Below are 25,938 nucleotides of genomic sequence, written 5' to 3'. Positions count from 1 at the left end.
CGCATGGGGAGAGCACCAATGGAACCCGTGACCCATCTTGTCTGGGTCAGAGTTTTCTTCTTCCTGAAAGGAAAGGACCCTGGCCTGGTGGTCCTCCACTTCTGAACTGGACTGGGTGCCATAGGAATATGGAGCCAGGGTTGGATGAAGTTCAGGTTCTCCCTGCCTAGAGCAGGCAAATACCATCCAGGACTTTGGCCAGCAAATGTCCACAGCAGTAGGCCAGATACCTGCCAAATTGAGAATAACCACCCTGCCCACCTCAGAGAGAGGGAGATCAAGGTTGGTAAGCTGCATACGACCAGTCAAAGCACAGTGGTTACCATGTGCACTTTATTGAACCCACTATGGACATGTGTGTGAGGGTTACATCTGTATATAAAGAGGGGTAAAGAGCCAGGAGGAAGGTAGTTATGGATGGTGGGGTAAATGTCAGGACCAAAGGCCAGAGTCCTCTGTTAAGTGTAAAGACGACTAGCAGAGAAAACAATGCAGAGGACAGCCACGATGGTAATAACAACCGTGAGGATGCTGAGGACCAGGGCGCTGATGTTGAGGCACTTGGCAGTGGAGGCGTAGGCCTGGGCTCCAGTCACGTCGCCCACCATCTTCCTGTCCCTGGACTGGAGCAGAGCAGATGGTCAGTGCCCCTTGAGCTGCGGGGCAAATGCCCTGGCAGTTTCCTTATCATACCCCCTGTGGACCGCATCTCTCCCACTTCAGTCAGGAACATTTTACATAGGCTGACAATGCAGGAGGCCTAGGACTTGCTGCTTACCCACCATCAAGTGTTGTTCCCCATGATTCTCCGGGGCATTTTCCACACAGGCTAGCACCCCAGTGTGCAAGGTGAAGGGGCACTCTAGGTATTTCTCTAGACTGGGTTGGGACAGTCTGATGCCAGGTCCTCAGGCAGCCTCACCCTATATCTGCCCTAGAGTCTTTAAGCACACACACACACACACACACACACACACACACACAACATGCATACACACCACAGAAGAATGCACACAAACGTTTTAAACAAAGGCCCCCTTCCCCCTCACACCTAGGTGCCATCTGAGTAGATGGAGCTTCAGGCTCCCACACACCTGCTTACACTACCACCCCCACATCCTCCACACTCACCTTCACAGAGTAGGCATAGGCAATGAAACCCAGGCAGCAGAAGTTCAAGAAGAGTGTGTTGAAGAGGGACCAGACCACATGGTCAGGCACAGCGACCTCTCTGGGCATGTTGATCACGGTGGTTCTGACAGAAGTTGAACCATGGGGTGCTCCCAGCTCAGCCACCTCGTATTCTTCCTTGATTCTTTCATAGTTTGGGGGATGTCCCCCATTGGCGGCAGTCATGAAGGCTTGAGAAGTGTGGTTCATGGTGCAGAGCAAAACCAGCAGTGAGGGGTAGAGGATGAAGTGCTGTGTGGGTCCGCCCTTTCTCCAGCAGTTTCGGTTTCTCAGAAGTTTCCTTTTCCTGAATTTTAGCTTAATGAGAATTGGCTGGGTCCTGGGGGCGTGGCCCTAAAAGTCCTGTGGATCAAATTACTCCAGGGCTGGATGTCAGGAAGGACTGTGAATCAGAGGAACTTCCTGTCCAGGAACCCAAGTCAGGACTTGTCCCAGGCCCCAAGCTCCACTGTTGATGAGTGAGGGGTCCTGGAGTCTACCAAACTCAGGCTAACAGCTGCAGAACCTCGCTGTCCCTGACAAAGGTCCCAGCCAGGCCCCACAGGACCCGCTCTTCTCCCAGCAATAACGGGTGCCCCCAGGGCCCACTACACTCACTCTGGAGGCCAGTTCTACTGGTTTCCTTGCAGATAGAGGTTGGGGTGAACTGTACCTGTCTGTGTCTTCTTTTTGCAGACAGTGCCCTAAGTGTGGTCAGTAACTGGACTTTGGTGTTAGGACTGAATGATCCAGGTCACATGGCTCTGACCTCATGGTCCAGGGCTGGCATATTAGTGCTCCCCAACTCCCTTTTCCTCCTGTCCTAACACAATTTATTAGAGCTAGTGGAATGGTCACTGAGGACCTTCATCGTGCCAGAACAGCCTTCTCAAGTATGTGGTGGGGTGAGGGCTATGGTCCGGAAAGCCACTCCTGATCATGCTGAAGGATTCAGTTTGGTGCGCTTCCCTGACGACAGGGAGGCCTGGCCTGGGCTCTCCTGTTAGGAGTTGTATCCACTTTCTATCTTGGTGGCACTGTAAGGACCAGGCTACCAGATCTGCTTCAAGGTGCTTTGCAGCACCCACCCACCCTTCCTAGAGCTCTGAGCCTTGGGGGTTGTGGCTCCCCCAGTCTCCAGGTCCCAGTCATTCCATTCTTTGTCTTCCTTGAGTTCCTCACAGGGATGGCAGCACCTCCCACAGTCACCCCTCTGCAATCCTGTCTGGGGGGGGGTGGCTTCATCAGCCTCCCTGACAGAGTCCTGCCTGTTGGAATAGGTAGTGTGATTTCCATGTACTCAGCTGTTCCCTCACAGAGGCTCCTGCAGGCCATAGGCTCAGGGCACCATGTGCAGAGCAGGGCGTTGGTCTGGGGACAGGGACTCTGACTGGAGCCCGAGTGCTGGTTTCCACTGGGTTCTGATATGCTTTTTCTTTCTTTTATTTTTTTCTTTCTTTTATTTTTTCTTTCTTTCTCCCCTTTTCTTTTTTCTCTTTTTTTCTTTTTCCTTTTTCAAGACAGAAATTCTCTGAGAAACAGTCTTGGCAGACCTGGAACTCACAGTCACAGAGATCCGCCTGCCTCTGCCTCCCAAGTGCTGGGATTAAAGGCGTGAGCCACCACTGCCCGGCTCTGATATGCTCTTTCTTTGTGTTCTGTGGAATACCTCTCCAGCAAGGCCTACATCACACTGTTCCTCATACGTCCCTGAGAGGCAAGTTTGAATCGATGGCCTGCAGTTTACCCTCCTGTTGCCTTTCAGCCACGTGGGAGATGAAATAATATGAGTAACCCCTCAGTTTGTAAATGACAGTAAGTGTGGTACTGTGGTCGCCACACAATCTGGTTTCAGGAATGTTGGATTTTGGTGTAACTTTTTTATTATAGTCAACAATATTTCATTTCAACCATACCTCTGTTTACTATGGTCTCACAATATTCCTGAAGTCAAACACATTTGCTTCCGGATGTTTACCTAGTCACAACAGAAACTATACTGAAAGTCAATGGTCATCTCAAACTTGGTGGCCACTTCTCTCCCATCCTCAGTCACTGGGACCCTAGTTCCTCTCTCCTGGTGGCTTTGGTGACCTGTGAGGGCTTTGCCATATCCAGGCCTTCACATGTATTCAAACTCCAGGCTCATCTCCCTACCCACAGAGGTGGGGAGCTATACCTAGCCCTGCATGTATGTTCAGTGTCTTCATGTGCCCTACCCCCAAGTGGGCTGGATAGAGACTTCTTCCTGTCTGTCTTGCTCCTTCCCATGTGGCACATCCCTGGAGAAACTATCTTTGGATTTTTCTATCTTCTTCATTCATTCTTATAGGCAATCTCTGCTGCCCCAGGGGTCATCAGAGAGACAGGGATCGACAAGCATTGCTGGAAGACTAAGGGTCAGGGCCAGACTTTTGCTCCATCCAAGATATCCATTTCTGACATGATGCACAATTGTTGGAACTTTATTTGTCCGGTTCTGTCCTGACTCTTCTCACCAGGGGCAGGTCTGGCCAGTTCCTTCAGTAGAGATGGACTTGAGAGGCCATGTTCTCTGGTCTGGAGTCCCTGCACTTTTCAGACCCACACCATCCTCTACGCGGCACTGATCTCCAATTGGACTCCCATTGGTGGGTCTGCAGAAGCCTGTCGTCTCCTACCAGAGACCCTCTGTCCTGTAGCTGCCAAACAGGCGAGGAAAATGGGTAGGAGCAGCACTCCTCAGCATAGGCTGGGGGGCAGGGGTTTCGCTGCGGCCTTCTCAGGATGAGACTTTGCTCTTTTTCCTCTCGGCTTTGGGTAGGGAGCAACTTGGAGTCTTTCCACTCAGCTGACCACCCTCCCCTGCCCTGCAGGCCACCAACACAATGGGAAGTTGTCACAATTCCATTGCTTCTGCTCCAATTACACCTTTGGTGAGTAGGAAGTGAGCATGGGGACTCTCCATGGCCACATGGCAGCCCCACTGTGGGTTCACTCATGGGTTGTAGTAAACATTAGCCATATCTAGCCCTGCATGTTCCACTTCAGACAAGTAGTTAGGATGGTGTTTAGTCTGGAGAGCATGGCCTGGCTCTGTGCCCAACAGTGCCTAACATGTCTGAGGTTTCCACGCCCTCAGGATAGTTGCCCAAGCATTGTTCATATGGAACGTTAGGAAGGTCTGAAGTGTGGCCATAGGGACTGCGTTCCTTGTCCTGAAGTCTCCACCTTCATTCAGTCATGACCTGGGTCTGACATTGAGCACTGTGAAGGCCCAGGGCCATGAATTTTAGTGGAGATGTCACACTGGATCCTTCTCAAAAACTTTTTTTTTTTTTTTGAGACAGCGTTTCTCCGTGTGGTTTTGGTGCCTGTCTTGGATCTTGCTCTGTAGCCCAGGCTGGCCTCAAACTCCCAGAGATCCGCCTGCCTCTGCCTCCCTAGAGCTAGGATTAAAGGCGTGTGTCACCATTGCCTGGCTCTCAAAAACCCTTGCTCCTTGGCTGGTGCAAACTGAAAAGGCCTTGATTTCTCCCTAGGACTTGGTCTGGCTCAGTCACTTCCCTCCAGTGTGATAGCGGCTCTCCCAGGGGATCCTCTGTCTTCACTGCTATTATGATCAATCCCTATCTTTCTTTTTCGAGGCAGGGTTTCTCTGTGTAGCTTTGTGCCTTTCCTGGAATTCACTTTGGAGACCAGGCTGGCCTCGAACTCACAGAGATCCGCCTGCCTCCCAAGTGCTGGGATTAAAAGCGTGTGCCACCACCCCCCGGCTGATCCCTGTCTTCTTAAGACAGGCTCAGCTCCCAAGACAGTGAAGGGAATGATTCTGCTCCAGAACCCTGGACCTTGGCGAAGAGGGCATCTCTAAGCTAGGTTAGTCTCACAAGATGATCAGAACCCAGAACAAGAACCCAAGTACCAACACAGGGAGAAAGTGCCATTCCGGGACTTCAAAGACTTGTAATCTTGGGGTGCCTAAAATGAGGTGGGAACACAGGCGCCAAGGGCATCCAGGAAGAGGAGAGGTGAATTTGGAGTACAGACTATTAGTGAAGGGTGCCAAAGCCCATGGAGATCCGCCCTCAACACCTCAGGACCCACAGAGTGATGATGAGCTCCGCCAGCAGGTGGCGCCTGGCAGCAAAGACCCTTGTTCACCTCCCTCTGCCCACCCTTGACCTGAAGTAAACCTGTGAGACATGAGTGAGAAGGTAAGGGTCATCTTGGTTAGTACATTGCAGCACCCAGCGGGTGTCATATACAGTCTGCCCAGAATCCAAGCCGGAAGCCACTACAGAAATCCTAGACACAGTTTGCCTGGGTCGAGGCTTCTTCCTCTTGAAAGAGGAGGACCCTGGGCTGGCCCTTTGTCCCTGGACTAAGGACTTGCTAGCTTGTGACTCTGCACCCTTCCTGGGTGCTCTGGGTACGTCGAGCCAGAGGTAGGCAATGCTTAGATACTGCCTGCCAGTGCCTGCTAAGTAAAAGAGGACTCTATGCAGGACGCTCGTCAGCTGCTGTCTCCGACAAGAGGCCAGAAGCCTTCCTAGCTGTGAATGCCCTGCACTATACCCGCCACAGCTCCTCTTAGGAAGGAAGCCAGGGAAACCCTGAGTAAGTTCAGCACAGGACCAGTCAGGGAACAGAGAGTCAATGCACAATTGCTACCATATGCACGTTATTGACTCCACCGTGAACAGATGTGTGAGGGTACCAGTTACGTGAGGAGCAGAGTGACAGGTCAGGGCCACTAGCCAGGATAAGGGACAACTGGGAAGGGCGGGGCACATGCATACTTTCCCCAAGAAAACAGTGTGCGAGAGAATTCAGTCCTTTGGCTCTGAATTCGAAGAGCACGTACTTCGTGGAATCCCACTCTTAGTACCCGTCCTCTAACTTCTTTGGCTGCTTACAAGGATAATTAAGATCAGTGTGATGATGGAGACGACCACAGCACTGATGTTCAGTCCCTTAGCAGTTGTAGCATAGGTCTGGGCCCCAGTCAGATCGCCCACCATCTTCCTGTCCCTGGACTGGAAGAGAACAAATGATCAGTCATCTGAGAGCCAGGTGCTCTGCCTCAGTTCCCCCATTGTCCTTCCTACCCACTGCAATCTCCTCCCTCAGGTCAAGGACCCCCGCTACCTTTCACATACCCAGACTACCCAGCAGAGCCCAGCACTGTCTGCTCACCCCTCTATGAGGTACTGTTTTCGTTAAGCCCCACTTTCATACAGACTGGTGCCCCATTCTCAGGTGCCCATCCACAGACTAAGCAGTAAGGAGAATTCCACTAAACTAGAGTGGAGACAGTGTTCCCCAGATTCCTAGGCAGCCCCACCCTTTGCCTATCTAGGAGAGTCTCCAAGACACATAAAACCCACATACACTATATGCTATATACACAGTCTCTACACACAAACGTAAGTACATACAGGACACCAAACACAGTGTCACACATGCACAAACACAAGGCTGTACATGTCCCCGGTAACCCTTGGGCAGGAAGAGCTTCAATCACACACATACCTTCTTGTCCCATCACCCCCACCTCAACGACTCACCTTCACAGGGAAGATGTAGGCAATGAAACCCAGGCAGCAGCTGTTCAGGAACACTGTGTTAAATGTGGACCAGGTAACATAATCCACTGGGACAATGTCGCTGTTAATGGTAACCACGGTGATCTCGAGCCAGGGTCCTCCTTGACCATGTTTTGTGCTTAAAGGAAGCTCTTGTTTTAAAGAAGTTAGAAGTTCCTGTGGATAGGGGAGTCCTGGGCGCTTATATATAATCTTCTGCAGAGTGAGGTCTGGATGCTGTGGGATGGGCTTGGTAGGATATAGCCCCCCTTCTCAACGGCCTCTTTAAAGTTCCGCTTTCTCAGAAATTTCTACTCCTGTTGTTTGTAAACCAATGAATTATCTGGGAAGTGGGATGTGGCAACAGATTACTGACTGCTAATTACAGTGGGAGAGGGTTCTGGAAGGGCAAGGGTCAGGAGAGCCTCTTGTGCTGGAACCCATGTCAGCACTTGGTCCGCCAACTCCCTGCTTAGAATAAGAAAGAGTACTGGTGCTTTCTCCAGGCCTGGGAGTCTCCCCAGCCCAAGCCAACAGCTAGAGCAGCCATCTTCCTAGTCAGGACCCCACAGCCCTCTACCATGCCATCCCCAGAGCACCCAAAGCTAGCCCTCACTGTAGGAGCAGAAATTCATGTCCTTTTACTGGCTGACACTTGATTTGGACCAGGGCTGGAAAGTACTACAAATCAATGTCATTCTTGTTGTCCCAGAGCCAATGGGCAATATGATGCCTTTCAGGCCAAGGCTCTGCTCACAGGCTGAAGAGGGGCCGTGTTGGGAGATTGGACTGTTTATTCCAGGCACAGGGCAGCATCCTTGCAGTGCTAGACTAGTGTATTTGGGCGATCCCACCTTTCCTTCTCATCTTTCATCATTTTATTATCAGACGTGGAGTTGGGGGGAGAGAAGGTGGATATGGACCACACCCAGTGGGGCTGCAGGAGGGTACAAGATCAAGTTGGCCAAGGCCTTCCTGAAAGTGCAATCTTTTCTTCTTGCCTCAGCACACCCTCACGGAAGGAAAGAGAGGGAAATCAGACCAGAGAGAAGTAAGTGAATGCTTGCAAGTGACGTATGTGCCATTCAGTTTCCCCAAATAGCAGAAACTACCATCCTGGATGGTCCCGAGCCCTGGCCCTAGGCCCTCTGGTCACACTGCAGAGGTGAGGATACCCTCTCCTTCTGCTGTTCTCCCCCAGGACCAGTAATCTCCAGCCTGGCAAGGCCCAGGGGACTTCTGTCAGTCTGGACTTCTGGGTCCCTTGAAACTACTGGCCTCTCTCTTTTCCAGGGTGGTTTTTGTGACCGTGAGCCTTTCAAATGTGGTGAGTTGTACTCACCAAGTGCGTGAAGTATAAAAAGCACACACTGAATTTTGAAGACTTGGTATTCTAATATCTGATTGGTTTCAGATCTGGTGCTATGACAAACACCCTGACAAAAAGCAACTTAGGGGGAAAAAAAGGTTTATTTGCTTACAGTTCCAAGTCACCACCATCGTTCCAGGAAAGAAAGGCAGGAACTCAAGCAGCTAGTCACATCACATCTGCACCCAGGAGCAGAGAGAGAAATGCATCCTTGCTTGTTTACCTACCTGCTTGCTCTCAATTAGCTTTCTCCTCTCTTACACTTTCCAGGCACCCCTGCCTAGGGAATGGTATTCTCCACAATGGACTAGATCTTCCTCTATCAATTAACACACTAGACAGTCCTTCATAGATAGGCCTCCAGGCCAACCTGATCTAGAGAATTCCTCGTGAAGACTCTCTTCCCAGGTTGTGTCAAGTTGACAGTCAAAACTAACAACACTTCCTTAAAGGGAAAAATGATACTTTTTAGATAAAGTATAGCACATATATTTCATCAGTAATTTTTTGTTTTTGTTTTTTTCGAGACAGGGTTTCTCTGTGTAGCTTTGCGCCTTTCCTGGAACTCTCTTTAGAGACCAGGCTGGCCTCGAACTCACAAAGATCCGCCTGCCTCTGCCTCCCAAGTGCTGGGATTAAAGGCAAGCACCACTACCGCCTGGCCTCATCAGTAATTTTTAAAAGATTTATTTTTACAATTTTGAAGTATGTGTGTCTTTGGGGAAGTATGTGAACATGAGTACAGATGCCTGAGGAAACCAGAAGAGGGTGTCAGACACCCTGGACCTGGAGTCATATGTCATTGTGAGCTGCTTAACATGGGTGCTGGGAACCTAAAACTTTTTGCTTGGCTACAAGATTAAATTGTGTGTGTGGCATTTTCTTGAGCCCCCAGACCCACTCCTAACATTTCCTGCTTTGGACCGTGCAGCTAGGCATATGTGGACATGCATGTGAGCTATGAGGCTCCTGTGTGAGAGCTCTGGTTTCCCGGGCCTGACTTGCCACATCCCTGATCATGCAACACATGCTATGGAGTGGGCTTCTCAACACGGCGCCTGCCCGAGGGAGTAGTACAGACTCCCCTCAGCCACAGTCCCTCCCGCATGGAGAGCAGGCAGTGTATCCTCCACTTGGGCTGACAGACTAACCCATGTGTAGCCAGACAGCAAATGTATGCAGGGTCCACTTCTTACAGCTGGCTTCATACTCTGGCAACACAGGCTGAGGGAAGATCCAGTCAGTGGGGAAACAGGAATGAAAGGAATCCATGACAGTCCCTTCCTTCCTGACCAGTGGAAGGGGAACATGCACAGACCCCGGAGAGTGAGTGGATGGGAGAATATAACTGTAGTATTGCTACCACAGCCGGCCTGCCATGGCGAAGGAGCACCCAAAGGGGGAAGGGGGGTCCTGGACAGCAAGGTTCCAGAAAGAGATGAGGGGGCACCCTCATCCACTGAAGCCTGAGGAGAACAGGGGTCCCTCTTTGTGAACAGGCACTCAAGAGCCAACGTACAAGGCAGCCATGTGGAGGAGAGCTATGAGGGTAGACACTGACTGTTACCATGTGACTCTGAAATCAAACAGGGTTCCTTAAAGCTGATGACATGTATGAACTAGTTGTACTGTCTCCTGAAATACCAACTCAGGCTGACACAGCTAGAGCCCCAGTCTGCCTCTGCCTGGTTTCTGTTCTGCCGTCTCTGAGACTGGGTATGTTATCATAAAGAATTGAGGTTCATTCTTTATGATAACATAATTGGGATCCTAATCCTGGAGACTAGAAGTCCCCAAGTTGACCAGCTTCCCACTGAAAATTCCTTTGCAAGGATGGATCCCTCCCCATGACAATTCCTCCTCAAGGCCGGGTGTAGTGGGATACTGAATATAGTTATGCCAGCTCATGAACGTATTCCTAAGAATACTGTACGTGCTAAAATTATCTTGGGTAAACTGGTCTCTGGACCAGCTATACATTCCTATACAGTGTGTCCCTGACCTAAAGGTTATGAGAACTGCCTGGCCACTGAACTGCTATCTCTCTGCCTCTGTAAACAATGCTTGCTTACTGCAGATGCCCACGGATACTTTTCTGTATGCATCACAATTGCAGGTTTGCCTTTAAAAACTCAAACAAATTGGAAGTCAAGGCTGCTTCCTGCTGCTTCCCACTACACTGCCTAGGATAGCCCAGCCAACCGTAAATAGAGACTCTCTATATGACTTATTTGGGCATTTCTGTAGTTTCTCTCTTTAGATACCCCACCAGCACCTCTCAACACCATCTAATTGATGACCAGCCTCAACATGAACTCTGGTGAAAACCAGCCACACCCAAGCCACTGCCATATCTCCACTGGCCAAAAGGGGCCGAGAAAACGGTGTAGATCTCACTGCCACAAAGAATGCCCTGGGGACAGGGAAGAGAGAGTATGGCATCGCATACACACACCCGAGTCTTGTCCAGAAATATCCAGCCCTAGGGTCAGGACCTGCCCTCACCTTCCCAGTTACCATAGGGCCACCCTCACCCTCAAATCAGTCTCCTGCAGAACTGCTCCTCATCTGAACAGTTGTGGGGCAGAGTCTGACTTGTAGTCAGAGTCCTGCTTGAGAAGTGATATGCTGAAAGAGAACGGATAGATACAGCATGTACTGTGAAATCACTATGCCAGAAACAGACAGGCATGTTTATGTCTTTCCACAATGTCAGAGTGTACTGACGGGCAATACACTGACAAGCTATGTCAGTTTTATTTGCAGTCATTGGCCAAATGAATCTGAATCTAATTTCCCTCTCGCTATGTCTCTGTCTCTGTTATCTGTCCGTCTCTGCCCCCCCTTGGCGTGTGTGTGTGTGTGTGTGTGTGTGTGTGTGTGTGTGTGTGTGTGTATGTATGGTGGGGGGAGGATTGTGGTATGTCTGTGCAGATGTCTGTGTGTGTATGTCTATCTGTCTCTCTCTTCTCTCTTCCTCCCTCCCTCCCTCTCTCCCTCTAGACATGATTCTCACTGTATAACCTGGCTACCCTAGAATTATTTATATAGACCAGGCTGGCCTCAGACTCACAGAGATCTGCCTGGCTCTGCCTCTGTAGTGCTGGGACTAAAGTCGTGTGCTGCCACCACCCGGCCAAAACAGGTTTTTGTTTGTTTGATTGATTGGTTGGTTTTTTCAGGGTTTCTCCATGTAACCCTGGCTGTACTGGAACTCACTTTGTAGACCTTGAACTCACAGAGATCTTCTGCCCCTGCCTTCTGAGTGCTGGAATTAAAGGTGTGTGCCACCACCACTGGGCAGCAATTCAGCTTTTTAATTCCAATCTTTATTGCTAACAATAACTCTCAGGTTACACATTCTACTTCACATACTCTAGTATCTATTACTGTAGAGAATGGCCACAAGGGGTTAAAGAGGCTGCAGCAGTTTTGGGGGAGTTCTGGTGAGTCTCCCTGAGAGACAGAAGCAGGAAGCTGATCAGGCTGTGAAGAGGGTCTCTGCAGAGTCACATAACAAACTCCCATTGGAAGGTGGCTGAAAACACCACTACAGAAACAAAAAAAACCCATGGTCACAGGTTTGAGCTGAGTCTTGGGGTCCAGACAAGCTACAGAAGCAGAGCTGAGCCCCTGGAATAGTTAGGAGTTCTCTGTTGGTTCCTCAATGCTTAGTGGGCAGATTACTGGTAGGGCTGTTCCCATTTCAATGTTAGTTGTCTTTTGTATGGAGTCCAGATGAGCCTGACACACCCTTTCCTTGGTCTGGTGTGTTTAATTAGTCCTCGGCCCCAGCTTTCTTAACGAAATTTTACTATGTCCTTGTGTCCATATGGTCCCAGTCTGCTAAGTTTTTGACATGGCACCATTTACTTTGAAAACAGGTTATTTGATGCTGGGCCTGGTGGAGCATGGCTTTAACCCCAGCATTTAGGAGGCAGAGGCAGGTGGACTTCTGTGAGTTTAAAGCTAACTAGGTCTACGTAGCGAGTTCTAGGCCAGCCAGGGCTATGCAGCCAAAAACGTGTCTGAAAACAAAACAAGGAACAAAAAAGCATCTAGCCATCAAATCAAAGAAGATGAAATATCACTTTTGCTCAGTGCTTCACCCTGAATTTAATAGCCAGTCAGCCTAATTAGTTTAATATCTCTCTTTTTAGGTTTAAAAAAAAAAAAAAAAGAAGCCGGGCGTTGGTGGCGCACGCCTTTAATCCCAGCACTCGGGAGGCAGAGCCAGGCGGATCTCTGTGAGTTCGAGGCCAGCCTGGGCTACCAAGTGAGTTCCAGGAAAGGCGCAAAGCTACACAGAGATACCCTGTCTCGAAAAACCAAAAAAAAAAAAAAAAAAAAAAAAGAAAAGTGATGTTCCAGGGACCTGTCTGAAAAAATGCCAGAGGAAGTCAAAGACAAAGAAATTTTATAATTTTATTATGGGATGTTTATTTAAAAAAAAAATCAGCCAGGCCTGGTGACATACTCCTTTAACCCAGTTTTTAGGAGGCAGAGGCAGAGGCAGGCAGATCTCTGTGAGTTCAAGACCAGCCTGGTCTATATACTGAGTTCCAGGGTGCCATGGCTACCCAGTGAGACACTGTCTCAAAATTAATTAATTAATTAATTAATTAAATAGTTTAAGCTTGTGACTCACTATACAGGGTTACAGGTAATTGAGAAATACATCTTAGTTATGCATTTAACAAAAATCATAAATATTTCAGAAGCAGATGAAGAATTCAGAGGCAGATAAAGTTGATAAAGTTGCTGTAAAAGTTAAAAGTTGTGGACCCCCCCCCCCTTTTTTTTTTTGGAGCTGAGGACCAAACCCAGGGCCTTGTGCTTGCTAGGCAAACGGGTCTACCACTGAGATAAATCCCCAACCCCATGGCCCTTTTATTTTATTTTATTTTATTTTTTGGTTTTTTGAGACAGAGTTTCTCTGTGTAGCTTTGCGCCTTTCCTGGGACTCACTTGGTAGCCCAGGCTGGCCTCGAACTCACAGAGATCCACCTGGCTCTGCCTCCCAGTGCTGGGATTAAAGGCGTGTGCCACCAACGCCCGACCCATGGTCCTTTTAAAAGACAGACTTAGATAGGTGTTGTTGGGGTGGGGGCGGCGGCGGCGGCGGCGGCGGCGGCGGCGGCGGCGGCGGCGGCGCACGCCTTTAATCCCAGCCCTCAGGAGGCAGAGTCAGACAGATCTCTGTGAATTCGAGGCCAGCCTGGTCTACAGAGTGAGTTCCAAGATAGTTAGGACTGCTTCACAGAGAAACCCTGTCTTGAAACTCAACTCCCGCTGCCTCCAAAGGGGGAAAAAATAGACAGGCTTAAGTAAGCTCTTTGTGACCAAGAACCTACAGCATGCACATGCGGAGCACACAAGAGCATCTTTATAAAACTTGAAATCTTCCTTCCCTAGGCCAGTAACTTAAAAAAGAAAAGCTTTTTCAGTCACTTACTGAGACCAGAGCAAACTAAGAAAGTTTTGTCATTGTAGCAGGACAATAAAGGTCTGGTTTCTGTTTACTTTCGTGTTAACCTTTGTTTTGGTTGGGCATGGTGGTTTACATCACAGTTCCAGCACTTGAGAGGAAGAGACCAAAGTTCTGCTGTCAGTTCTAGACCAGCCTGACTACAAAGTGAGATGGATCTCAAGACACAAACAGCAACAAAACTCATTTTGGCCACATTACATAAAATTCCATTTCTGCCAACTGATGGCAGACCCCCCCCCACACACACACACACAGAACTCCCTTTCTAGATTTCCATTTAGCTTGCTTCTTCCTTCATTTCTGCTGAAAACACCTTAAACAACTCCAAGACTATACAGAATGAGTCCTGAAACTGGAAGCGTGTTCATATTTACAGCTACCCTAACAAAGGCGCGGCTTCTCCACGGATCCCATCGGAGATGGTGGGTTCCCTCCCTGTTTAGTAGTGCTGGTTATTATCCACCAGTTGGAACTCTTGGTCCTATCTGCCTTAGTTTTCCGGTGACTACCTGGAAGGAAGAACGCCTGTAAGCGCTGTTCATCATACCCAGCATATTCAGGTCAGCACACCTGAAAGCTGTGCCGTTTCACAATTTCTGTGAACTGTTCCGTTTCACAATTTCTGGTAACCTTGCTTTTTCCAAACACGGGATTACAGTGGGTCAAACCATGTCTGCTAAGCATACCCGAAACCATATAGCTCTTCCTTGGGTACACAAGTTTCCAAATTGTATCTGCTTTTTAAGAGACCTAAATAGTTAATGATCACACATTATTTAATTTAACTTGGCAAGAATCCATGGACATAAATTACCAAAGAGACTAGGAAGGTGTTAGAAGTCACCAGCACCAAGGCAGACTTGCCATTTGGAGGTGGTTTTTCTCATTAACATCTTCTGTAACAGATACAGTGTCTTTGCCTCCCGAACTCCAGGAGGATTATACATTGTCCGTCTATACTGTACTCAAGGCTCATGGCTCCACATACACCCCTGTTTTCATTCAACCAGCAAGCTTCAAAGGGCTTCTGTTTACTGGCGGCTCGAAGACATTGGCTCACTTTCCTTACCCATATCTGAGAGTTTTAGGAATGCTCGATTTATCTAAGCACTTATTTTTATTTAAACCTGTTTTTGTTTTTTTCCAGAAAGAGTTTCTCTGAGTATCCCTGGCTATCCTGGAACTCCCTTTGTAGACCAGGCTGGCCTCAAACTCACAAAGATCCACCAGCTTCTGCCTTCTGAGTGCTGGGGTTAAAGGTGTGTGCCACAACCGCCCGGCTTTTTTAAACCTATTAAGTAAAGCTCCTTTACCTTTTTCCCCAGTAAATACATAACCTAAAATTGAAATTTTACCTCAGTAATAGAACTGCTGACCACTAAGCAATGTTGTTTATAGACAGAATAAAGAGGATATGAACTATAACATCATACAGATAGGGCAGAGGAAGTAATCCCAGTTTCTTCTGGAGTCTTAGGTCAATATACCCTGATAGCAGGTAAGGATTGACTCTGATGACTCTGGTCAATAATTTTATCAATTAATTAAATTTATGAGAATTGAGATGATGCCTACACTCAACATGCAGTGATTTACTTTCTAGGGCTTTGTGTCAATCATGCCATTGTCAGGAGACACAGCCTAGCACGTGTCCTGTAACTGAAGCGTGTTCCTGGTCTCATATTTACAGCTACCCTAACCAAGGCATGGCTTCTCCATGGATCCCGTCGTAGGTGGGACCCTACCACTCAGACACAGCCAGATCCTTCGCCAGGTCCTCCTTTTGCTTGTATGTTTGCTTTTGGATTAGCCCATGATGAACACATGCTTGCTATGGGATGGTCTGTATGTCAAATTTCTCTGATTGGTCAATAAATAAAACACTGATTGGCCAGTGGCCAGGCAGGAAGTAGGTGGGACAAGGAGAGAGGAGAGTTCTGGGAAGCAGAAGGCTGAGGCAGAGAAACTGCCAGCCGCCACCATGACAAGCCGCATGTGAAGACACCAGTAAGCCACAAGCCACGTGGCAAGGTATAGATTTATGGAAATGGATTAATTTAAGCTATAAGAACAGTTAGCAAGAAGCCTGCCATGGCCATACAGTTTGTAAGCAATATAAGTCTCTGTGTTTACTTGGTTAGGTCTGAGCAGCTGTGGGACTGGCGGGTGACAGAGATTTGTCCTAACTGTGGGCAAGGCAGGAAAACTCTAGCTACACATGCTCATCCCTGAGTTTCTGTAACATTAATGTTTTCAAGCTTTAGAAAACGTAGAAACAACTGGGCGGTGGTGGCACACACCTTTAATCCCAGCACTCAGGAGGCAGAGCTGGGTGGATCTCTGTGAGTTCGAAGCCAGCCTGGGCTACAGAGTGAGTTCCAGGAAAGACTCCAAAGCTACACAGAGAAACCCTGTCTCAAAAAAAAAAAAAAAAAAAAAAAAAAAAAAAAAAAAAAAAAAAAAAAAAAAAAAAAAAAAAAAAGAAAGAAAAAAAAGAAAATGTAAAAACAAAAGTTTAAGGTTCAAAAACTCAAAACAAAGATAGATTATTTTTTTTTAATAATTGATTTTGTCAATGCCAACCAGAGAAAGAAAAATGTGACAGGAGTGTTACAGTGACTCCCATCTGTAACCCCAGCACTAAGGAGACCATGACAGGAAGAGTCCCAGGAGTATGAGACCAACCTGGGCCATGAGTTGCAAGCCAGTGTGGGTGACAGTAAAGACCCTGGAAAGGGTGGGGGCTTGATGAAGGGACACCAGCCCACTGGGACAGGAGGCCCAGGTGAAGGGACACCAGCCCACTGGAGCAGGAGGCCCAGGTGAAGGGACACCAGTCCACTGGGGCAGGAGGCCCAGGTGAAGGGACACCAGTCCACTGGGGCAGGAGGCCCAGGTGAAGGGACACCAGCCCACTGGGACAGGTGGCTTGGCAGGTTTTTCCTTCTCCCCCATTCCCTCTGCCTTGCTAAAATCTGTTAGGTGACATTCTTGTAGCTAGCCACCAAGGTCTGCCCCTTATTTGGCCACTTCCTCCCCCTGAGGCTGACAATCAAGGTCCAGCTATGGAAATACTGAAGTCCAGCAACCAAAAGTCCCCTTTGATTCACGTAATTAACAAGCCGAATTAAAATTAAACACCTCATCCGAACACGGGTTTCCCATTTGACCTTTATAAACTGTCATTTGCCTATGGGCCAAGCCTGCCTCCTCTCTACCTAGAGGCAGCCCCCCTCCTCCTGGTTTCCTATCTCCTTTACCACCGCATTCTGACACAGACCTCCCCTTTTTCTCCTCTTAAAATTACACCTGCGGGGTCATTGGCTGTTGTTTTTCTGCCTGAGTCAAAAAGCAGCCACTTTAACTTTTCTTCCCACTTAATAAAGGATCTCTCTGTGAAAACAAGTGTTTGGGTGTGGTTTTTGCCTAATCCAGGGTCCAAGAGGAAGCTCCCACGGTGAGGGAGTCCCCTTCAATAGGGACACAAACACACAGAAGCAGATTTTACGAGATAAAATCTTAGCCACGAGCCAGATGATAAAGGATGGCCCTTTGATATATAAATTTTGGGTAGATACTTCACTACAACAGCAACAGAAAAAGGCTATTTGGAAGTTGGGCAGATACAAAATCTTAGCTTTCCTGCAAATATTATTAAAAACTTTAGCTAGAAACAAGATCTAAATCCAACCAGCCCTTTGTAAACTAGCAAATTTTGTATTGAGGAACCTGTCTGATTTCATTTTGAAGACAGGAACTGTTATACTGCGGTTTTAAAAAATAAGTTTCTATTTACAGTGAGAGCTGAGTTGCTGTTTCCTCGAACCTGACCTTTCCCGACCTTGATTTGTCTTTGAGAATACCCTTACCCTCCCTGAGCTCTCCCTAACACAAGGTGGGTGACCACATGATGTTTGTTTTTTATTTTCTTATTGCTCCATTGTCTCCCTTCTGTAAAACTACTTGTGATTTTACTCCTTAAAAGGGGCCCAAGAGACATGACTTAAAAAAAAGAGAAAAAAAAGGGGGGGTGCCCAAGAAGTGGATTCAGGGCTGCTCTTTTTAACAGTATTTAGGAGGCAGTCAGTTGCTGGCCAGCTCTTGGGTGCACCCCAACAAAAATCAAGCTTGCTTCAAATTTGGCTCAAATTGTGGCAGTGGCCTTATTCTCGCTGTTGGGATGAACAGTGTTAACATTTGGCTCATGAAAGGGATACCCTTAGGTCCTAAAGCAAGAAAACTTTTTTTAATAGTTTATTTAAATTTATTTTACGTGCATTGGTGTTAAGATGTCAGATTCCCCTGGAACTGGAGTTACAGACAATTGTGACTTGTCATGTGGGTGCTGGGAATTGAACCCAGGTCCTCTGGAAGAGCAGCCACGGAGCCATCTCTCTAGCCCAACACCTCCCCCTTTTTAAGAACACTTTTTTAAATGTAATCTTTGTTTTGTTTTGTTTTTCAAAAAAGAGTTTCTCTGTGTAGCTTTGCACCTTTCCTGGAACTCACTCGGTAGCCCAGGCTGGCCTCGAACTCACAGAGATCCGCCTGCCTCTGCCTCCCGAGTGCTGGGATTAAAGGCGTGCGCCACCACCACCGCCCGGCTACTTTGTAATCTTTTATATTAAAATGTACATCTCAAAGACTGAAGGCTTAAGTAACATAATTTGCCAAAGCAAAACAGATCGAGGCATGTCAAGGCCAGGTTCAAAGGTTAGACAGGAAAACCCCCAAACCAAGGGAGCCCTGAGACACGGCTTGAAGTACAGGGCCTCTACCTGTGTGGAGCTTCAGTTTCTCAGGAACAGTCAGCTGGCCTGAGGTCTGTCTCCTCTGCCCAAGGTGGAACGAGCAGAAATCACAGGTAGGCCTGGAGAATCTCTTCCAGCCCGGTCCTGGCCGCCTTCTGTTGCCTTCGGCTTCTGAAGGCATCAACAGCAGCAGCTGCGGCCAACCACAAGCGGCCAAAGGCAGCGCCCCCTAGTGACAGAGCTCACATGCAGGCCTGAACTCAGCCCCACAGTGTGAACAACTCTTGTAAAGGCCTAAGGCGTCAGGATTCGCCAGCCCTAGGCATTAGCCCTAGCTAACGTTACAGTGTCTAAGCCTTCGGTGTCTGAACCCTTCCATCCTTACAGCTGATGGCTCTGACCATGAGCAGCAATTTTGCTTCTCTGGCTCTTTCTATCCTCCAGCCTCAGCTCTGCTCTCTCTCTCTCCTCTTTTCTTTGTCTGCTTTCTGCCCTGCTCACTCCCCAGGACGTCTCAGCTGCCTGTTATCATTGTCACTGTCACAGCTGTTGCTGCTGAGGTACCCGCCAATGGCACTTCTGACATTCTCATCCTCACTGTCACAGCTCCCAGGGCCACCGATCTTCTCATTCCAAACGGGGAGGGGGGTGTTAGGGGGGTATTTGCACCCGTCACAAGACATTCGTACAATGGAAAGACTGTAAGTTTACACCCATCGTGAGCTCGGCTCTTTGGCACCAGTAGCCGCGGTCCCTCTGCTGGGCCACCAGAGGAAATGCCCCTGCTTTGGTCTGGGTGGGAAGTGGGCATGGTTACAGGGGAAGTCTGGCAGAAAAGCACGCAGATCAGACTGTGCCCGAAACTAAGTCATTCTGTATGTACGCCACAGCGGCTTTCAGGCCATGTGTGCCCCACCCTTTGGCTATCAGACTGTTGAAACAATAAGCCTCAAGGAATTAACATTGCCCCAGGAATCTCATGCTGGAGGAAGAGAATTGCTTTGCCTCCTATGAAGAGAACGCACACCATTCTGACAACTTACTGAACCACCTTGTGGACAGACTAGAGTAAGACAAAGACAGGTCGATGACCAGCCAGCAGGATCGTGCCTCCACCTGGACTCTTTAGCTATGCATATTTCTTGCTCTCTCTTGAAACCTAAAGCCCATGTCAGTGCCTGTTCTTTTAACTCCAGCACAGTGGCTGTGCCTTAATCTACTGTCTTTTCAGCCAGCAATTGTGACTCTGCAGTTACTGGTCTGCTTCTCTGGCAGTGGTCTGGCCGCTCAGGCTGCAGCCTGGTGGGAGTTTTGTTCCCGAAGGCTCTGTCAGGGCTGCTAAAGGTTGCTTTAACTAAATCCCTGCCGTTCTATTTATGAAAACCTGCTAGTTCAGAGAGGCTGTGTTGCAACTAGCTAAGCTTCTCTCCTTGCTGGCATCCCCAAAAGACCCATGCCTCCACTCTGCCAAACCAGAGAAGGCCACGCCACTCCAAATCCCTCCCTACTACCTCCTGTGTCTCTCTAGCTCTCCCAGACACCCTCTGATGCTCTATGATCACTTTCTATCAACTAGTTGCTAACTCAACCTCCTGACCCAAGGTTAATTTTATTTAATCAACGCAAATGGAAACTCAGGGTTCACAGTATGATCGAATATCCCCCAACAAGCACCCTAAAGAAAGGCCTGGGTGTTGGATCAGAATCAACTGAGGTGAAAAGAAGAACCTCCACGGGAGCAAATTATCCTTTAATCAGAACCGTGAGAACCAGCAGTCTCCACCAGAGTAGAGCAGGACTGCAACCAGGTGCAGAGGGTTTGGGGACGTCTGGGACAGAAAAGGGAAATCTGCAGGGTGAGAGAATCCATATGCATATCTGTTCCCTGCAGTCTCCAAGTTGTAAATACCAGCCAGGCTTGGTATGTTGATCTTCTCAGATGCTTCCTGGACCCCAACATCCTGAAGATGTTCTTGTTATGCACAGATCACGGGGACCCCCAAAAGACCACCACAGAGACCGAATTCCATATGTAAAAGCAAAGAGCCTTTATTTCAAGCTCGGAGCTTGGACTCTCTGTCCAAAGCAGCAATGAGAGCATAGAGCCCTGAGCCCAGGCAGGGTGGGGTTTTTATCATAGCAGAGGTTGGGGTGAGGGGATTTCCAGGGTTCAGAACCCTGATTGGCTGACATTTGTCTAGGGGTATCTGTAAAAGGAAAATAGGTGTGTGCTAGGCTCAGGGACATCTGATGATCTTATATAATATTATCTAATGGTTGGAATTTTTGGGGTGTCAGGTACTTCCCCTTAGATGCTGGCTCATCCCTGGGTGGATCCCAGCATGGTGTCAGTTTATGGCTTTTCCTGGACCTGGGTGTTGCCTGCTAGTAAGCCTGTCACATCAGCTGTGTCTGGGCCCCTAAGCCTGTCATGGCAGCTGTGTGGTTAAGCTGTTTTGGGCCTCCCACAGTTCTCAGCATGAAAACTTCCCTGTCAGGAATTTCTCAGCTCACCTGAGGCTTTGGGTTTCTTAGCTCTCTATTGGGTAACTGGACCCTTTTATTTGTTCCGGGACTTTCCAACATAGTCCCAATGAATAAATGTTTCTTCATTCTCTTTTTTTTTTTTTTATTGGGGTCCATGCTGGTAGATCAGAGAGACAGGACAAGCCACAGCTATCTCACCTCACCGGATCCTCAGCTGGTCTTGTCTCCTCAGACTGGAGGCTTCTGAGTCCTCATCCCAATGGCTTTCAGCTGAATTACTGCTCAAAAGCCTGAATGCTTAACCAGCCACATGCTTAACCAGCCAAATGCCCCTTCATTCTCTTTTTTAAAAATCTTTTTTTTTTATCACATTCACATGTGTGTGTGTATGTGTGTGTGTGAGTGTGTGTGTGTGTGAGAGAGAGCCAGTTTCTCTAAGAATGCACTTTGAGTTGAAACAATTGTTTTCATGTGTCATTTTGTGTCGGTCTCTTAGTTTGTGTTCGTGGTGACTGATTCAGTGGCTGCAGCAAGTCTTACTAGAGATTTATTTAGGTACCCAAAATTTGAAGAGCTGGTACTCCCTGCACTCACACACACACACACACACACACACACACACACACACACACACAACTGTTTTGGTGACTCTGGGTACCAGAAGGTTAATGGGAGTGTCAGGGCATCCAGCCCCACTGCTATACAGTAGTGCAGACCTCTGTTGGGGTTTTCATGAGAATGGAGTGGGTATTGATGAACCTCCATCTTAGACTTGAAAGCTGTCTTATAGTAAAGACAAACTAAGGCTCATTCCTGTTTATGATTACATCTGTTTCTCAAGGATTGGGCTGTGCCCCACCTGTAACCTTAACTACACACGGTTCTGTACTGCCTGTTCCAGGAAACAGCTACCATGCCTTTGTTTCAAAAAGTTATGACCATCTTGCAACCCTACCATTGTTTCAAGAGGTTGTTATAATCACTTGTTGTTATGGCTACCTTGTTATAACCACCTTTTTATGTTCTGCTTCTGTAACCCTGCCTTTTTGTCTGCCAAATCCCCCATTTGGTACTGAGCTATAAAAACCTTATCTTCCCCATGTCCAATGCTGACCTCCTGAATTCCACCTTAGGGGGAGGCAGCCCATGTACATGAATAAAAAATAAAAAAAAATTAAAAACCTTGCTTTAACTAATTTGGCCATGATGATTTGGGTTGGTGGTCTTTCTCCTCACATCTTTGGGATGAACAGTACCTCTGTTTCTAAACTTCCTCAAATTATTTGTAGAGGCTTGTGTGACTTTTTCTGGTTCTTTCTTTCTGTCTGTCTATCTTTCTTCCTTTGCTGATGAATTTGTTTTTTTAGATGCGGGAATTAAATTAACTGTCTTAGTCACTGTAATGATGCGGTGCATGGGAGGCCTTGGCAAGTTGGGCCAAGGTGCCCCGATGAGTGAGGGAGACACGCTGTGCAGACTTGGGGGCAGGCTGCAGCATGGAGCGGTGGGAAGTCATTCAGACTATGCAGATACACATCCACGAGGAAAGTTTATTATAACAGAAAGGGAAGAGAGAGAGAGAAAAGGAGAGAAAGGGACGTGGAGGTCGAAGCCTCATGGGGAAGAAAGAAGGAAAGGGGAAGAAGGAGGAGGGGGAGGGGATTTGTCTTCTTAAAGGGGGTTTTACATCAGGATGCAGGATGGGTCCCCAAGTGGGGGTTGCAGAATGCCAACAGTCACTGTTCTATCACTATGAAGAGGCGCCACAACCAAGACAACTCATAATAAAGCATTTAACTGGGGGCTTGTTGACAGTTTCTGAGGCTTAGTCCATCATCCTGGCGGGGAACGTGGAGACACACAGGCAGACATGGTGCTGGAGAGGTAGCTGAGACTTCTACATCCTGATCAGCAGGCAGCAGGAAGAGGACACTAGGCCTGGTGGAATCTCCAAGTCCACTCGCAGTGACACTTCCTCCAACAAGGCCACACCTACTCCAATTGTTGTGCCCAGATTGTGACCCCCAGAGAGACCACCAAGGACGAGCATACCAGAATGCAAAAGCAAGGTTTATTCTGCTACAAGTCATGACAGGGAACTCGACTCACTGACAGTGAGGCAGGGAGGAGTTACTCTTTCTTGGGGAAGTTAGTTTTTATAGGCAAACCCCATAAAATTTCTTAGAGGGGAGGGGGTTAGTATGGGTCCATCCTTGATTGGTCCAGTTTTTCCCGGGCCTGGACTTTATCTTATTCTAGCTTATCTGTTTGCCCTGTCAGGAGTTTTACAACCCATCTCCGGGGTCTGGTCATGTTATCTCCGGAAAGGGTCATCTCGTGGTTAATCAGTTACCATCAGACATCCTGACTTTGTTCTTTTGAAAACACCTGACTTTACCCTCTCCAGGAAGGGGGAACTGACTCAGTTTTGTTGATTTTTAAGATATCTCTTTCCTCAGCTCTTTTGGGTTTCTGGGGAAACTGTGTCTGGGTCTTTTATCTCCAGTGCTGAGATTAAAGGTGTGTGCCACCATATTTTCATCCCATTTGGTTTTGAGACAGGATCTCTATAGCCCAAACTGGCCTGTGTTATGCCCAGATCGATTCCCCAAAGCTGCCACTGGAGACTTTAGGTACAGAATGCAAAAGCAAGGTGTATTCTAAGTTTACAAGCCTCAGCAGGGAGGCTCTTTCCAAATCTCTCATGGGCAGCAGGGAGGTTGGAAGGAGCACTCCCCTTTCTTTGTGAGGCTAGTTCTTAAAGGCACAGACCATATAATTTATTTCAACCTGCCTCCCTTTTTTAGTCTTTTGGTCGAATCAAAGTCCCCGTAGCAGATACCGCCACCTGGGAGAAAGGGGTCTAAGTTCTTATCTACACTTAGGAATCCTGGTTTAAGCTTCACTATGTCTGTAGGGGATAGAGTGTGTGTGTGGGGCGGGGGAGGTTTACTGAGGTTTCACACAATAAGGTCACACTTCCTTATCCTTCTCAAATAATGCCACTTCCTGGTGCCTAAGCATTCAAGTATTTGAGCCTATGGGGACCATTCTCATTCAAACCACTACAATTGACGCATTTTTATTTTGTCTTGGGTTTGTTTGTTTGATTGATTGGAAGGATTTGGCTCTTCTATAGAGTTTTCTGCTAAGATAACCTTTATTCAAAATTAAACTGAAGATTGACATTTAATAGGCACCAGAGGAATCAGCTCAGGTTCTAAAGAGAAAAAAATGTAATATTTTTCTCTCCCATGTAGTATCTAAAATTTTTAGACTTATTTATTTTATGTGTACGAGTTTTTTGCCTTCAGGTATGTTTATGCACCCCATGCTTGCCTGGAGGCAAGAAGAAGCCAATGGATCGCCTGAATCTGGAGTTACAAATGGTTGTGAACCACCATATGGATGCTAGGAATCAAACCCAGATCCTCTGAGAGAGTAATGTGGTGGTTTGAAAGAAAATGGCCCCCAAAGGGAGGGGCACTATTGGGAGATGTGGTCTTGTTGGAGTAGGTGTGGCCTTGTTAGAGGAAGTGTGTCACCATGGAGGTGGGCTTTGAGCTCTCATATATGCCACACCTAGTGTGCCACACCTAGTGAGACAGACCACTTCCTGTTGCCTGTAAGTGAAGATGTTAGAACTCTCAACTCCTTCTCTAGCACCATGTCTGCCTGTATGCTGCCTTGCTTCCCATCATAACGATAATGAACTGAACTTCTGAACTGTAAGCGAGTCCACCACAATTAAATGTTGTCCTTTGTAAGAGTTCCTGTGATCATGGGGTCTATGATCATGAAGAGTAACAGCAACAGAAACCCTAAGACAAGTAGTAAGTGCTCTCTACCACTGAGCCAACTCTCCAGCCCTTTCATATAAATTTTATTCAAAATGTATAAGTCTTTCAAATCTTAAAGTTTAGCCAAATGCCCCCAGCTTATTTCTATTGGTTAGAAATATAATTTGGGCAGGTGGCTCTTTGTGAGTTTGAGGCCAGCCTGGTCTACAGAGTGGGTTCCAGGATAGCCAGGTCTACACAGAGAAACCTTGTTGCAAAAAAGAAAAAAAGAAAGAAAGAAATATAATTTGGATTTAACTATCTACTTAGAGAGCTGGTATATTTGTATTATTGTATTGCTTTGTCATATGTGCCTAAGTTATTTTGACCTCTCAAAATCAAATCTCAAGAGATAATATATTTGGGTATATTAATGTGTTTCATAGATTGTTAATATGTAACAGCACTTTGATGTACCATTAAGAGACATGTGATAAGCTGGATGGTGGTGACACATGCCTTTAATCTCAACACTCTGGAGGCAAAAGCAGCTATACCTCTGAGTTTGAGGCCAGCCTGGTCTACAGAGTGAGTTTCAGGACAGCAAGGGCTACACAGAGAAACCCTGTCTTGAAAAAGCAGAGAGAGAGAGCTTCTATAATTTTAACAACAAATACTTTTAGAGAGACAATGAGTGAATTAGGATTCTCTAGAGGAACAGAGCAGATAGAACGAACATATATACGGTGCTGGCTAGTTTTGTGTCAGCTTTACATAAGGTATAGTGAAAGAGGAGGGAGCCTCAGTTATGAAAATGCCTTCATAAGACTGGGCTGTAGGCAAGCTTGTAGGGCATTTTCCTAATTAGTAATTGATGGGAAGGGGCCCAGCCTGTTGTGGGCACTTTCCTGGGTTGGTGGTTCTTGATTCTATAAGAAAGCAGGCTGAGCTAGCCGCGGAGAAGAAGCCAGTAGGAAGCATTCCTCCATGACCTCTGCATCAGCTCCCGCTTCCAGGTTCCTGCCCTGCTTGAGTTCCCATCCCGACTTCCTCAAATGATGAAGACAATGATGTAGAAATGCAAGCCAAATAAACCCTTCCATCCCACATTATTCGATTATGGTTTCATCACAGTAATAGTAACCCTAACTTATAGGGCCCTGTCTCCCCATATTTGAGTAAAGTATTTGCCTGCTTGCCCACCTTGACCAGATGTCCTCCCTATGCTAATTCCCTGCCGGGTTCTACCCTCCTGAATGCTTAAGGGAAGTTCCTTGTCTGTGTATTCTGCATATTGGGAGTTAACAGCGTAGATGCAAGATTG

The 25,938-nt window shown here is 47.5% G+C and overlaps 2 protein-coding genes across 2 annotated transcripts in view; both read right to left on the bottom strand.

Annotated features, from left to right (window-relative positions):
• Positions 1-313: 313 nt before the first annotated feature.
• On the bottom strand, positions 314-1,551 carry LOC114693504 (interferon-induced transmembrane protein 3). Its single transcript, XM_028869881.2, has 2 exons — positions 1,132-1,551; positions 314-623 (listed from the first exon to the last, which is right to left on the bottom strand). The coding sequence occupies exons 1-2, from the start codon at positions 1,378-1,380 to the stop codon at positions 459-461; spliced, it is 414 nt and encodes a 137-aa protein (XP_028725714.1). The 5' UTR covers positions 1,381-1,551; the 3' UTR covers positions 314-458.
• A 3,308-nt stretch (positions 1,552-4,859) lies between these two features.
• LOC114692262 (interferon-induced transmembrane protein 2-like) overlaps positions 4,860-25,938 on the bottom strand; it is a 33,593-nt gene continuing 12,514 nt past the window's right edge. Inside the window, exons 2-3 of the mRNA XM_028867941.2 lie at positions 6,720-7,006; positions 4,860-6,188 (exon numbers count right to left, since the gene is read on the bottom strand). Coding sequence (XP_028723774.1) covers positions 6,048-6,188; positions 6,720-7,006 — 428 coding nt within the window. The 3' untranslated portion in view covers positions 4,860-6,047. The remainder of the gene's footprint in view (positions 6,189-6,719; positions 7,007-25,938) is intronic.

Source organism: Peromyscus leucopus, chromosome 1, assembly GCF_004664715.2.
Source record: "Peromyscus leucopus breed LL Stock chromosome 1, UCI_PerLeu_2.1, whole genome shotgun sequence".
Lineage (NCBI taxonomy): Eukaryota > Metazoa > Chordata > Mammalia > Rodentia > Cricetidae > Peromyscus > Peromyscus leucopus.
This window is presented reverse-complemented; position numbering and strand designations above follow the sequence as displayed.

Bases quoted from the DNA above. Each gene is read 5' to 3' on its own strand.
- LOC114693504 (XM_028869881.2), bottom strand. From the start codon at position 1,380: ATGAACCACACTTCTCAAGCCTTCATGACTGCCGCCAATGGGGGACAT. The intron at 624-1,131 runs GTGAGTGTGGAG...GCTCTGCTCCAG, and splicing joins CCTATGCCTACTCTGTGAAG to TCCAGGGACAGGAAGATGGT.